The sequence below is a fragment of the Liolophura sinensis genome, chromosome 8 (assembly GCF_032854445.1).
Source record: "Liolophura sinensis isolate JHLJ2023 chromosome 8, CUHK_Ljap_v2, whole genome shotgun sequence".
Classification (NCBI taxonomy): Eukaryota; Metazoa; Mollusca; class Polyplacophora; order Chitonida; family Chitonidae; genus Liolophura; species Liolophura sinensis.
The window spans coordinates 36,310,195-36,325,883 of NC_088302.1; the positions used below are offsets into that span (position 1 = coordinate 36,310,195).

Genomic DNA, 15,689 nt, shown 5'->3' on the forward strand with positions numbered 1-15,689 from the left:
CAAAATGGCAAATGTATAAAGTCAAATCATATTATAGAGCATAATCATGGAAATGCTGGTAGATCGGTCCATCGACCACTCTATTGTTTTAATCTTTCAACATTTTTATCAATCATATATTCTTTTTTGAAACAGAAATATATCTGTTCAAGAAGATTTGCAAACCATTCACTGGCCTTGAATGATTACCGTTCTGAATAATAAAACATGTATTTTTTGTCTTGAAACAAAAATGTAAGACAGAAAAGCTTCCAAAGTTGGAGGTGTGTCTTCATGTAATTCTCCTATATTATTACATAAATGTATAAAATGGTTCCACATGTAATTTATGAGATAAAATCTATCTACACGAAGTAAAAATTCAGAAGTGGACTTTCATTTTCGCATATGTATTGCCAAAGTCTCTTTCCGCATTTCAAATAATACACAAGATGTTTTGTCTGGTGATTGTGTGTTATATATGTATTCAAATTCTAAATAGGTAGAAATGCAATAATTTAGTTAAACATTCCTGTGGATTTTTGCTAAATGAACGACAGAACATTTTTAGATGTATTTAAGTAGTTAATAATGTATTTAATAATGAAGAGCGCCATCCCGCCACGGGTTAGAAACCGGAGGTGACATGAACACATTACACAGCTGTGTCCCACCGGATTGTTGTCAGCGTCAATGCTGCCAACGTATCCATCCAACATACCTGTATGGTATCGTCACTTTACAGATTGGCAACAGTTCTTGTTCCAGTAATTGGTCTATCTGTCTGCCACGAAACCTGGCCCGGTCTGAATATAAGCTGGGAAAGTTCAGTGCATTTTATTCAAACAGTACAATCTTGGATACACCTGTTTATTCCAGAGAGAAAGGTAAGTTTATTGTCATTATTTCTTTTTATGTGAAATATTATTGTATTCGTGATAATTCGACGTGTTATAATAATATAAAAATATAAAATTTTGACTGAATTTATTACAAAATTATCTTTGGTTCGAAAAGAATTATTTTCATTGTTTATAAATTAGCTAGAACAATTTGCATTGCATAAGGAAGCATGGTAATACTATAAACAGTGTTTTCCTGTGGTTTGTCTTCAACAAGTTACTGGATGTATTGTATATATCAACGCCAGCTGTATATCAACTAAATGTTTGTTTAATAGTACTAAGGGTGTATTATACGATTGGATATTATTGAATATTATACATTATTTTACATTTTGGTAAAAGTTATCTTGAAAATGTGATATGAAATTATTCATTTAGACATTGGAGGAAACAGTATTGAATGAGCTTATGATGATTGTTTTGTAGACACCATCATGGCGGCGTTACTGTTGTTGGCCTTGGCCTCCGTTATTTCCATGGGATATTGTGATAACTACACCGTCACAAAAGAAGCCTGGTTTGACATTGAAATCCGGGATTTTGACGGACCCGGAGAGGACTACAGGGGGGAGATTTGTCATCGGACTTTTCGGAGAAACCACACCAATGACAGTCATGAACTTCGCCTCCATCACAAATGGATTTGAAAGAACAACAAAATCAGGGGTGAGTTAAAATAGATACAATATTTCTCGCTTCATAGATTAAGTGATTTTTGTGTGGTTTTAGGGGCAAATTCATTGTGATGTGTATGTCAGCATGGATCTAATGTAAAACCATGATGGTAAAAGGATAGCGTCTGGGCCAGTAATGATGTGGTAAAAGTAAACGAAAGTGAGAAATGGATGACCATTGAAGGTACATAAAAATGTCGTTATTACTGAATTAAATGAGGTCAAAAGCTTCAGTTCTGAGGTGGGCTTTGTGAACCATGCTTATGGTGAATGTTGGATATACCATTGGTAAGACAATAGGCGCTTTTACTCTTATTTTTACATTTGGAAGAAATTCTTTTATGGATTGAATTTTTTTTTCACCATGTAATTTTCTTTCCTTTCCAACATTTTTTTTTGCACCATGTGACTTTTACAGCGCCCTATTAACATAGCTATTTTGGGGAAGTGATAAAAATAATTGGTGGAAAGCCCGTTATAGCCATCTGAAGTTCTTTAACCTGTTAACCATGCTTTGGTCGTTATAATTAAAATGGTCTTTGGCCATAACTGGATGCTGTTACAAGCCTTCAGCGTACAAAAAGAACATATTATTGTAAGTTTATATATACTTAGGAAATGAAGTCGTTATATGTTGCTGCTTTACAGAGAAAGGAGAAACTGACTTACAAGCGCACCAACTTCCACCGAGTTGTGCCAGATTTCCTCATCCAGGGAGGAGATATCACAGTTGGGGATGGCACAGGAGGTATGTGGAGTAATGTGGACAAAGAGTGGTTGGTACATAAGTTAGGACAATGTACAGCGTGTCAGTTATGCCCCTTGTTTATCCACTGTCAATCATCTGAAGATGTAGATCAATGGATTGTAGAATTGGATTGATTAAAACTTATGAATTATAAAGAATGAACCCATCGGGGAGTATATGAAAAGGGTGTATATAGAACTAGGAAGTAGAAAGGGAACTCACATGAAAAGGGTTATCTATGATATAAATATTACAGACATTGGTTGATGTAAATCAGGACAGTGTACATTATGTCCTGAACAAAAATCTTCTGCTCAAGGACATAGTTTGGTGAATTGCATGCGATCAGTGTACGACCTACATAGAAACGTGGGGCATTTATGGTAGCTGTGAAACCAACATGAAAGGTCTACCAGTTTGCACCAGTCAAAACAAAATGCAAAAATGAGAGTAGTTATTGATGAATGGCGCTATGTAAACGTTACAAGAGCGTGGGAATGTAGCACAATGCAGTTAAATATAACGAACAAAAATCTTTAGGTAGTAATACACAAAACTGTACGGAGTTTGTTTATCACATCGCCTGTTGGTGGAATATATCTAGTATTTCCTACATGGACTCATATACAAGTCGCCAACGAATATATTCTCTCGTTTGTATACAGGTCAGAGCATTTATGGCTCCAAATTTGTTGACGAGAACTTCATCCTGAGTCACAAAGCAGCTGGTTACGTATCCATGGCAAACCACGGCCAAGACACAAACGGTTCTCAGTTCTTCATCATGTTGACCAAGGCCAGATGGTTGGACAACAAGCACGTCGTGTTCGGCAAGGTCGTCAAGGGAATGGTAAGGCTAAAATGCTTTCTCTTCTACAATGTATGATTTGAACATTTACTGCGTCTTTATGAAAACCTACTAACTCTTTCTCTTCATATGACTCCGTCCTAGTATCTTGCCGTTCATACTTCATATAACTCTTTTGTGGTATGAGTTGAACGTTGTTTTGAAAGGTCTTGCTATCATTGACCTGAAACATCCACATATTGTTTGGCGATTTTGACAACGTCTTGCTTGATATTGTTCAATTTAAGTTTTCGAAATTTTGCATCAGAAGAAGAAATAACTAATGAGAGCTCCGTCATTTACTGTCAATTCTGATATAATTTTCTTATAGCCTAAAGCTATCATCACTTTTCGTCATTTACTATCATTTCTGATATAATTTTCTTATAGACTAAAGCTATCATCACTTTTAAGTATTGATCTTTCAGCGGGTTTAGCTTTTGTGTGACCATCAAATCTTAACTCAGTCTTGAATCATTGCAGGAAACTGTCCGTGCTATCGGTGACGTGAAGACTAACGATTCAGCCATGCCCAAGACTCGGGTCAAGGTCATTGACTGTGGATGTGATGACGTCAAGAAGTACACAGTGACAGAGGCCGAGACAAAGTCTGACGAGGACCTTGACCGAGAATAAATCACACATTTCATTTGTCTTCATATAAAAACACACATAATTAATTTAGGCACTATATGCACAATCGTTTTTCATTTTCACTTGTATAACTGTTGTATATGAAACGTTTTGGAAAATAAATTGTTCCTTTGTTGAATATATATATGGGCCCATTTTCTATTTTTAATTTTACTGATTTCCCCGTGTTTACTTGGTTAGACAGCGGTATTTAAGCAGAACGATATCTTCCATGCGTAAACCTATATCATACATAGGATTTTCAGCCGCTTTTGGCACGCTTTTTGTGCTTGCTGTTATATTTGAGCTGCTGGTGGTTTGTTTGTGTTATTATGCGGTGGAGTTCACCCTTCCTCAAGACGCCTCTTTTAAGACAACATAATCACCTAAGCCCTGACATATCTTTAGAATATCGCCATTGTTCTAGTTCTGAAAAACTGTGGTGGTTTCAATGATGGACAACGGCTCCATGTATCTGATTGGCAAATTCTGGACGACAAAGGCTTGTTTTGGAAATGTGAATAGTACGGATGAGTCATATCCAGGCGTATGTAGATAGCAACAAGAATATTAAATAGTAAGTACATGTAATATGAACAAAAACACTTATGGTTTTTGTTTTTACGTGGCAGGCAAACAAGATGTTACAACTCTCAACGTTTGTTATTGCAGTTATATGACCTAAATGCTTTGCGCAAGGTCATACCGAATGGAAGATATACAAAACAATCTAATAAAATTCATTAATCAATATATAGTTGAAGGAGACCAATTGAAGTTTGGATATTCATTCAATACTACATAATTTTTTTTTTAATTTTTTTTTCAGAGGGAGTACGGTACTTTCTACTTTCCAAGAGATGGAGTACCGAGTAGGCTACCACAATGCCCCATATTTGCATGTGCGTACATGCGTACATAGGCCTACATATACAGCGATTCTACCCTTTGTAGTTGCATATAGGATATGTCATGATATTGTGTTAATTATTGGTAAACGCATTAAGATGAAGTGATTCAACCTACTTCTCAGCCTTCTATATTTATGACAGTGTGTTTTATTCATTGGTTGTGTTTTTCCGGTGATCAACGCTGTACTCAACAATTATTCACATGTGAAATAGCTGTCAGGGCTTTTTGGTTCGGACACGATATATTCAAACCCGGTAAAATCCTTCATAATGGATGACAGTGAATACGTCTGCTCTCAAGCGGACTTGAGCAAATGACTACGAGCTTCACAACTCCGTCGCTCATATTTATAGACTATTATAAAGAAAATTCTGGATGGTTTGATCGTAAACATGTATACAACACCGATACATATTTCCAGAATGTATACCCTACGTACACTGACACTAAACTCATGAACTCCGAAGCCTCGAGAACGCTCCACTGAATTACAGCGCAGGGAAAATGTAGGTCAGACACATGACTAGGTAAACTCAAGTACAAATAAAAAAATGTAATACAATATTTAAAGACTGCATTCGTAACATTTATTACAGCTGTAAAGTGCTTCCCTAAGCATCTATAAACGTGATCATTGATCTGTAAATGGGTCTAATCAACCAAACAAGCCCGCCTTCTGGAATACACCCAGCATCGTAAACGATCTTAAATAATTTATGATAAATGGGAAGCGTGGCTGTTTTAATGCTTGTTATATTTTCATTTCGTATATTGTCACAACCCGAATATTTATTATATTTCATTTTATTTATAGCCAAGTCAATGTCCTCAAGCTGAATAGGTACACTGTATATCTAATTCATCATTAAGTAGGTAATCGTAATTACCTACGTAATTCTTAACACATTCTATATCGTCTTTATTCACGTCATCAGTAGTATTGTAATATTCATAAAGTTTTGCAATATCTGTTCAGTTAGAAGTGTTAGATTGACATTATGTTATGTTATTATGTTATTGCTGATTTTCCAATATTCTCTCGGTGATGATTTTTTTTAATTCGCTCAATTTTGATACAATATTACGTAAATAAATATCCTAACTGTCCTACTGCATATGTTAAGCTTTAACGATTTCCTTCATTCTTATATTTTCTATTCTTATGTTTTTGTGTTCCGTCATTTCTTTTCTCTCTTGTCGGCATTCGGCATTAAACCAAGGTTTTGACTGGTTAGTTGGTTTCTTATGTGATTTATTATTATGCCTGTAGCCGATCGTTTTTATTGCGCTGTCTTTACAGCATTTTTCTGTTTCATTAACAGTTGCAACGTCTTAGGTTTTGCAGTCGATCTCTGATATACGATTGTCTTCAACTGAATTGGAAACTGTTTGATAGACGCTTGCTAGCTTATCCACATCTAGAATAAACAGGAATTCTGGGCTGGGGTACGTGATAAAACAGCGATATCCATCGGATTTGAAAGCGCGACCTCGCTGATCAGGAGACGATCGGTTGCGGCGAGGGTAACACTTTGGCCTAATGCTGTGACATGCAAAACACGTTACCTTGTTTGTGCGCAATGACACGCCATGAGCTCAGTCATGGAGATTATCCAGTTTTGTTTGACAACAGTCAGGGTTTATTTGAAAGCATCTGATCCTAGATAAAACGTGTTTACAAACTCTTCTCTGAACTCTCACAATGGTGAACATCGATAACAAGCTGGTTAGAGTATCCACAGCACTGTGATTAGCTCATCACTCTGTAGTAAGTCACTTGGTCGTATCCCAAGTCCGTTTAGCGGAGTCCGAAGAGTCTCACTGCCGCACACAACAGCTGGAACACTCTTGAAATCTGCTTGTATATTGTATATTGTATAAGTTATAATACCATACTTATGAACTGTTTGACTTAGGTTTTATGGGGAAGCACACGGTGTTGGACTACCCACTCTAGGAATTTTTTGAACAATGAAAGTTCTCTGAAACCAGACACCGATGTAATATTGCTGTGTTCATGTATCCGAAGTCAAATTTTCTTTTGAAAATGGTCAGATGATCATTTGCATAACTATGCTCAGTGTATGCGAAACGAGAGACGCTAAGACTAACAGACTGCCCGGACTTTATTCATTTATTTGTTTGTCTAGTGCTCAGCAGAGTTCTTGAGCATTTTTATTTTCGTTCTCTTGGGTTAAGTAATCCGGAGATCCCCGAAGCTAGCTACCGCGTTTCGCGAGGTACGTACTTTGCATTGAGAACCATCCGTTTAGAGCTCGCGACCTGTCGGTTAATAGACGGCCGGCTGAGACGACGATAACACTTTGGCTCCGTGATGTAACATATTAAAACCGTAACAAGACGTCCTTGAAACTCTAGAGAGAACCATAGGATCCGAACCGGCGACCTGGCAATCACTGGACCGCCAGCTGTGGCAAGGATAACTTTTTTGCCTGATGATGACTTATTGGAACTAATACCAACACACGTTGTCTCATTTGTGGATAAAGACACCCCATGAGCTCAGTCAGGGAGATTATGTCGGACAATAGTCAGGGTTTATCTGAAAGCATGTAATCATGTGTTTACAAACTGTTTCTCCCCTCCCTCCCTCCTCCGAGTGGTGAATGTTGCTAACATGCTGAGTAGTGTATTCACCACCATGTGATTAGCTCTTATATCTCTGTAGTAAGTCACTTAATCGTACCCCAGGTCCGTTTAGTCTAAAGATTCTTAGTGTCGCACATCGCAACAGCTGGAACACTGGGGCATACCTATGGTGACCCGTCTTCGCCCAGCATCCCCCCCCCCCCCCCCCACTTCCCTCCTCAACACACATTCACACATGCATTGTCCACGTCAAAGTAAAGACGTGCTGGATGAAAGTATAAATTTTGGTGTGTAAATAGCTGACTCTGTCGGTATTCTGTATCTATTGATTTTTTGGAGTGGAATGAAACAAGCTTTAAGCGATTTGATAATATTTGGTCTCACATAAGTAGCACAAAGAAATAAACACCACACAAACAGTATTTCGCTTATATCGCTCTCTCTCCGAAAAGCTCAATAGGATCTTCAAGTTATAATTTGCATTTATAAGTCGTTACCGTTAGTTCACATTCTGGTTATTTATTTTATTATGGTGTGTTAAGTCTTCCATTCATTTATTAATAATGGCGTTGTGAAAGTAACGGGAATGAATAAGTTTGACATACTAGTAACACATTACAGGCTGTATTGTTATGCAATGTCACGATGAAAAACATTTAATTTCTCTGAGAATAATTTAAATATTGAAATTCACTTCTATTTTTTTATATTTGCGATAATAAAACCGTTCACTTGAGCGACGGCGGGCATGTAAGAAATCGTGTGGCACAGCTTTTAGCAACTTAACAATAGTTGGATTCGAACCTGTGTCCTCTTTGGCAGAAGCCACTCACTGATAGTTGAGTCCCGATTAAAAATAACTGAAACCTCAAAAACAAATCTTTCCCACGTTCCATTGGATGTATCTGGGTCGCCAAAAGTTTAGACGTCCTTCCACAACTGTCATATCTACACAATTTTTTAAACCACATTATAGGAACATGATCAAGGAAAAGACTGTTGTTTTAACCTTTCAACATTTCTTACCAAACCTATATACATTTGTTCAAGAAGATTTGCAAACCGTAAATAAGACACCTATTTTCAGTCTCAATTTTTATTCATTTTGTGAAATAAAAAAAGGTTAAGATAGAAAAGCGTCGAAGGCTGGGGGTGCGTTGATTCTCAGTACTATGTATATCAGTGATATAGTTTCCAAACTTAACGGTGCGTTGATTCTCAATACTATGTATATCAGTCATATAGTTTCCAAACTTACCGATATCCACTGAAAACTGCCAGCTTGGCGATTAGTCTGGGCTCTATGTTTTCTGTAGATTGCGTTATAATTATTTTGCTCACACTTTTTGTGTTAACCGCTTTGTGTGCTAATTACGCGCTCTAATTTATTAAGTGCTCAATTTATACGCTTGAATTGTCTTCCCCAGGTAATTCTCCTATATTCTTACGCAAATGTATAAAATTAAGAAAGAAAATGTCCAGCATATTTTGTTTGTGGTTCCATATGTAAATTATGATATAAAAGTCATCTACACTAAGTAAAAATTCAAAAAGGAGAACGTTTCATTTCGTATATGTATTGTCAAAGTCTCTTTCTGTATTTAAAATAACACTGGAAATTTTATTCCACGATGATTACATGTTATATAAGTGTTCAAATTCTTAAATAGGTAGAAATATAATAATTAACTTACACATTTCTGTGGATTAATGCTAAATGAAAAACAGAGAACATTATTTGTATTTAGGTATGTATTTAGGTAATGAGGAAGCCATGAGTTGGAAACCGGAGGTGGTATAAACACATTACACAGCTGTGTCCCACCGGATTGTTGTCAGCATCAACGTTGCCAACGCATCCATCCAACATGCCTGCGTGGTATCGTCGATTTAAGGTCTGGCAACAGTTCTTGTTCCAGTAATTGGTCCACCTGTCTGCCACGAAACCTGACCAGGACTGATTATAAGCTGTAAAGGTCAGTGGACTTCATTCAGGCTCTCCAATCTTGGATGTACCTCTTCATCTGAGACAGCAAGGTAAGTTCACTGTTATTATTTCTATTTATGTGAAATATTATTATATTCGTGACAATTCGACCCGTTTATAAACTTTTGACACTTAATTTATTGCAAAATTATCTTTGGTTCGAACAGTATTATTTTCATTTTTCATGAATCAGCTAGAACTATTCAGATGTGAATAATATTAAGCATTGGATAAGAAAGCATGGTAATACTATAAACAGTGATCTCGTGCACCTGTGGTTTATCTTTAACGCCAGCCGTATATCATCTATATGATTGTTTATTACATTAAGAGGGTATCATACGATTGGATGTCATTGAATGTTATACATTATTTTACATTTTGGTATAAGTTATGCTGAAATTATGATATGAATTTATTCATTTAGACATTGGAAGAGACAGTATTGAACGTTTTTATGTTGATTGTCTTGTAGGTACCATCATGGCGGCGTTATTGTTGTTGGCCTTGGCTTCCGTTATTTCCATGGGATACTGTGATAACTACACCGTCACAAAAGAAGCCTGGTTTGACATTGAAATCCGGGATTTTGATGGACCCGGAGAGGACTACAGGGGGAGATTTGTCATCGGACTTTTCGGAGAAACCACACCAATGACAGTCATGAACTTCGCCTCCATCACAAACGGATTTGAAAGAACAACAAAATCAGGGGTGAGTTAAAACCGACACATTATTTATCGCTTCTTAGTTTAGATGATTTTTCTGTAGTTTTTAAGACAAATTATTTGATGTGTAGAAAAAGACTAGGTCATAAAATGTTGCATTTATTCGTGTACGGTCCCAATTTACCACCATGATGGTAAAAAGATAGCATCCAGGCCAACAATGATGTGGTTAAAGTAAAAGAAAGTAAGAAAAGATTGGCCACTAAAACTATTGATCTCTCTGAATTAAATGCTATTTAAATGCTTTAGTTCTAAGATGGGCTTTGTGAACCATAGGGATAGTATTGGATTTGATTTTGACGAGGGTCTGGGAACTTTGACCTCTTTTTACCTTTGGAGGAAATTTTTGTTGATTGTGTCGTGTATTATGCACCTCTGTTCACTAACGAACTCAACGGGTTTGGCTTAAATCCAAATTGTGACGTCATTGACATCATTACTATGGGTCATGTTGCCTATGTTAGATGTCTGTATTAAAAATTTCATTTAATTTCTTTGCTTTCTTTGACTTTAACATAGCTATTTTGGGGGAATAATAAAACTATTCAGTGGAATGGCGGTTATAATTATCTGAAGTTCTTTACCAGTTAACCATGCTCTGGTTTGTATAATTAAAATCGTCTTTGGCTGTTGCTGTTACAAGTCACATGTGTACAAAAAAGAGACATGTTATTGTTAGCTTATATATGCTTGGGAAATAAAATCGTTGTACATGTATGTTGCTGTTTTACAGAGAAAGGAGAAACTGACTTACAAGCGCACCAACTTCCACCGAGTTGTGCCAGATTTCCTCATCCAGGGAGGTGATATCACAGTTGGGGATGGCACAGGAGGTATGTGGAGTAACGTGGGCAAAGAATAGTTTGATACATGAGTCAGGGCAAATTAGCTCTATACATCGAGTTTAGTTGTATGCAAAATCTATCTGACTGTACATCTGAGTAAATAACCCTATGAAAGCTATAAATGCATAACAAAACAATAGCACGCAGTTATATATAACAAACAAAAGTCTTATAACAGTAATTCATGCGGGCAATTTTACTAGTTTATTAGTGTAGGTGGAACACATCTAGCATTTCCTGCATACGTTTCAAGTAAAAGTCGCCAATGAATATGTTTCCTTGTCTGTATATAGGTCAGAGCATTTATGGCTCCAAATTTGTTGACGAGAACTTCATTCTGAGCCACAAAGCCGCTGGTTACGTATCCATGGCAAACCATGGTCAAGACACAAACGGTTCTCAGTTCTTCATCATGCTGACTAAGGCCAGATGGTTGGACAATAAGCACGTCGTTTTCGGCAAGGTCGTCAAGGGAATGGTAAGAAAAAATACTGTCTTCTTAAGGGTACGATTTGGATATTCCTTGTGCCTTTATTGGAAACAACTCACTGCTTTTTTATATGACTACGACTTAGTTTCTTGCTGTCTATACTTCCTTAATTATTTCTGTGGTTTGAGTTGAATGTTGTTTTGAAAGTTAGTCTTGCTATCATTGACCTGGAACATCCATATATTGTTTGGCGATTTTTACCACGTCTAGATTGGGATTGTGCAATTTTAATTTTTGAAATTTTGCGTGAGAAGAAGAAAATAACTAATGGCATCTTTACTATTATTTCTAATATAGGCCTAAGCTTATTGTAGGCTTAATCTTACAGCTCGCTAAGTATTGATCAGATCTGAGGGACAAAACGTACTTATTCTTTCAGCGCGTTTACCTTTTATGTGACCATCAAATCTTAATGCAGTCTTGAATCATTGCAGGAAACTGTCCGTGCTATCGGTGACGTGAAGACTAACGATTCAGCCATGCCCAAGACTCGGGTCAAGGTCATTGACTGTGGATGTGATGACGTCAAGAAGTACACATTGACAGAGGCCGAGACAAAGTCTGACGAGGACCTTGACCGAGAATAAATCACACATTTCATTTGTCTTCATATAAAAACACACATAATTAATTTAGGCACTTTATGCACGATCGTTTTTCATTTTCACTTGTATAACTGTTGTATATGAAATTTTTTGGAAAATAAATTGTTTGTTTGTTGAATATATACGGGCCCATTTTCTATTTTAATTTTTACTAATTTCTCCGCGTTTATCTGGTTCAGCTGTGGCATTTGGACAGGGCGGCTTCCCCTATCTATATGCCCGACTTGAGTGAAACATTCCATCAATCATTGAATCATCGATTGACTTTTCAGCCGTTTTGGGCATGCATTTTGTCGGTGCCATGAGATCTTAGCTGTGGTTTATTGTGGTTTGTTTGTGCTGATCATGCAGTGAAATGTCCGGCAAGTTGTGGTAGTTTCAATGGCTGACAACCGCTCCGAGTGATCTGATTGGCAGATTCTGGTCGACAGACTGATTGTAGAAATGTGAATAGTCTGGGTGAGACATAGTGCTTGCAGATAGCGAGAACACTAAATCTAAGCAATGTGAAGAAAAACACTAGTGATTATTTGCTTTCGATTTTGGACATGCAGGAGAAACAGCTCTCAAGGATTGTGCTCTGGAACAAAGTGGTTCAAACTGAAATAAAAACAGATCGTTCAATGTTGTAAAGCTGTATTACTCTTGTGTAGTAGCTTCCTTTCAATGTTGTATGAGCCCTCGTGTCCACCGAAAAGAGCGACTTGCTATACAGTAAACAACAAATAGCACACTGTAAATCTTCTGATCGCTTTGTTTAAGGCTGGAAAGAGTGTAAAAAGTTCCATTTCAATCGAGCAAAACCTTTATAGGTAATAATTCAAATGAAGTGTTGGCATAGGCTATATGTATTCTGCATATATAAATGCACCCGCATTCTGTGTTTTCTCGATATTTAGAGTGGCCTGCGTACACAAAGCATACTTAATTTAATATTTTGATTTAAATTCTACAAAACATTTCATAGGAAATCGGTGATTAAGATATAGTTGTTAGTGGTAAACCTGACTATGCTTTTTGGACCTTCAACTTCGACTAACTTAACAAAAGGTGTATTTTTAAAGCGAAATTTACTGGCATTTTGTGCTGCAGTACCTAGTCTAAGTCTCTCCTGACGGTAAATTTACAGCCATTTTCAGAGCTAGGCCTACATAACATCATGTTGTTTTTTGCATAGTGCTGTAAAGGTATAAACTAACTGGGTTGTTGGCGTGCTATAGTTTATTTCTTATAAAGAGCCGCCCATATTTAGACATCTCTAAAATCAGCCATACTCGCTACAAAAATTGGCTTTAGCGGGTGACACGTAACAACCTAAGCTCTGCACATTGACATGTTGAGTGTCCATATTATTACAAGGAAAATGGAATTAGAACACTTTTTTTCCAATTCATGATGTTGAAGTCCTTAAGATCAGTTTCGACGACAAAAGAACCCACTGCTTCGGTTGACGTCATAATTATTAAAAAACCAGTGCCATGCTGGATATTGGTCGGAGTTCAAGATGTTTTGCATCAGTTACCTAAACTGCTATCGACAACTATAAACCCTGTTACTGACACTGCCATATTTGAATTTGTTTACACGTTTTAGTATGGTATAACCTTAATAAAGGAATTTTATTTTGTCTCTTGTACTATATGATCTCTCGGCAGTGTGGATTTAGAGATGGATATTAGGAAATTAAAGCCATGTAGTCTATTCGCAGAGTCACTAGTTTAGGCTGTGTTACTGCCTTGAGTTTGTTCTAACTGCTTGTTGGCTATCAACTAATTATGACGCCAGCCGAGGCAATGAGTTCTAGGTGTCGAAAATAAGCTAATGGGGTTTAACATCGACGTATTAACATGCGTATAGGGCTTGGGTTGTTACGTGTCACTGGCTAAAGACAATTTTTGCAGCGAACATGATTGATTTTACAGACAGCTGAATATAGGTGACTCTCTAAAAGTGTTACGGTATAGAAAACGGCAACAGAAAACAGACTCAGTGACTCAATATTACAATGTAAACAATGGCTTTATATATAAAATGAGACGTACAGTTTTACAGACAGTTCAACAACAACAACATAAAAAACATACACATCAGTATTACCGGTCTTTACAAGTTTCCAGTTCACCTTTGCATCTCAAGGAATGTATTCCAGGAAATCCAACGTAAAGACCATGGGATAAACACACAATTCACACAAGTCACAAATTGTCCTAGACAGGTACTTCGCCAGGTTAGCGAACACGAACACAGTACACAGGTTACACAGAACTGGAACAGTCAAGCCTTTGAATGACGTCACACCCGCAGAGCACAACACAGGGTAAATACAGGCATGGAGGTATAATCCACTTCAGATCAGTCACAGCTCCCGCAGAAGCTCACAAACGAGCCGTTCAGAGACGTAGAGTAATGTCACCTTGTGGAAGAACGAACGTCCTTTGCAAAACTGAAAACTTCAGTTTAGAGTCCTTGACGACCTTGTCGGTCAGGTGAGGTCAGCGTGTTAAACAAATTACACAGTCCACACTGTATAATCATAATCAAGATCCGAACACCAATAAACGTGACTTCCGCAGAAATTCACATAAACCAGACATCAGTACTACTGTGGTACACAAACGGTGCCGGCATAAAAATCTGTCCTCCCAAATGAAACTGGCATCACCAGCTCATATAAATATAATGGACTCGATACGAGAGCGTCACACACTCTCCTGGCTCCCAGTGGATGCAGCAAAAATACCTCTACTCTGCACAGAAAACACGGCTTATATACGCTCCAGGTGGATTCAACTATTCTTAGACACAGAATTAACAGCCAATAAACATCCAGTTAAATAAACAGAGCATTGAACAAGGTGCTTTCGGCCAGGTCCGTGCTGTACATATATAACAGGGCCTGTTATGCTTTCACAAAGGTCCGCAGACTAACAGTACATGAAGACGTTAAATAGTCATACATAACAAAAGAAATACACTGTAGCGCAGCACAATGTTTCAGTTCAAGTCCAACGCATGCTGGCTTCCTCTCCGGCCGTGGGCGTATGTAGGAAGATTCCACCATAATTCAGGCAGCCGTGGCAGAAGTGAAATATTCTTTAATACGGCATAAACCATCAATCAAATAAGTACATAAACCAGTCAACTATTCCCCAGCATGATGTAAGGTTATGTAGCCTAAATCAATTGTCAGTCAATACTTTATACACCTACGTCGGAATATTGTTCATGAAATTGGCCCAAAGGACCTGGTGTGGTAAGGCGGGGAATCGGCCCTCGTGCATGAAACTGTGCACCCCAGGAAGCGAAACTGACTATAGCTGTGACTGACAGCTGCTGACACACTCCTAACACTATTTCTATTTTCATTTCTGCTTTACTTTTTCGCTTATATAGGGCAAGAATGCATTAAAGCAATGTATAGTTGATAAAATCCAAAAATTGGTAGCCCGCTCCAGTAACACTGGAATATACCTTGTTTTTTGCATTAGACACTATAGAGTGGAGAAAATCACTGCACCAAAAATGTAGCTTTCTGAAAAATTCTTGAGCACGCAGTTATGCACCAGTGAATTAAATACATATATAACAAATGTTCAGCTTATACTTACGCTATGCATAACATGTTAATGATGGATAGAAAGCCACATGTGCTCTCAAGCATGATTCACGTATGATTTCGCTATAGTTGCCACACGTTACGTAATACCATGGCTCAACAATTATCCA

At 37.5% G+C, this 15,689-nt stretch overlaps 2 protein-coding genes across 2 annotated transcripts; both read left to right on the forward strand.

Annotated features, from left to right (window-relative positions):
- The first annotated feature begins 1,314 nt into the window (after positions 1 to 1,314).
- LOC135473479 (uncharacterized) lies at positions 1,315 to 3,789 on the forward strand. The gene is given in 5 exon segments (XM_064753329.1): positions 1,315 to 1,450; positions 1,452 to 1,550; positions 2,207 to 2,306; positions 2,972 to 3,156; positions 3,637 to 3,789. Coding segments are annotated over 5 exon segments (669 nt in total). The 5' UTR covers positions 1,315 to 1,318.
- Positions 3,790 to 9,778: 5,989 nt separating this feature from the next.
- LOC135473480 (uncharacterized) lies at positions 9,779 to 11,945 on the forward strand. Its single transcript, XM_064753331.1, has 4 exons — positions 9,779 to 10,009; positions 10,757 to 10,856; positions 11,162 to 11,346; positions 11,793 to 11,945. Exons 1-4 carry the CDS (start codon positions 9,779 to 9,781, stop codon positions 11,943 to 11,945), a joined length of 669 nt encoding a protein of 222 aa, XP_064609401.1.
- The last annotated feature ends 3,744 nt before the right edge of the window (positions 11,946 to 15,689 follow it).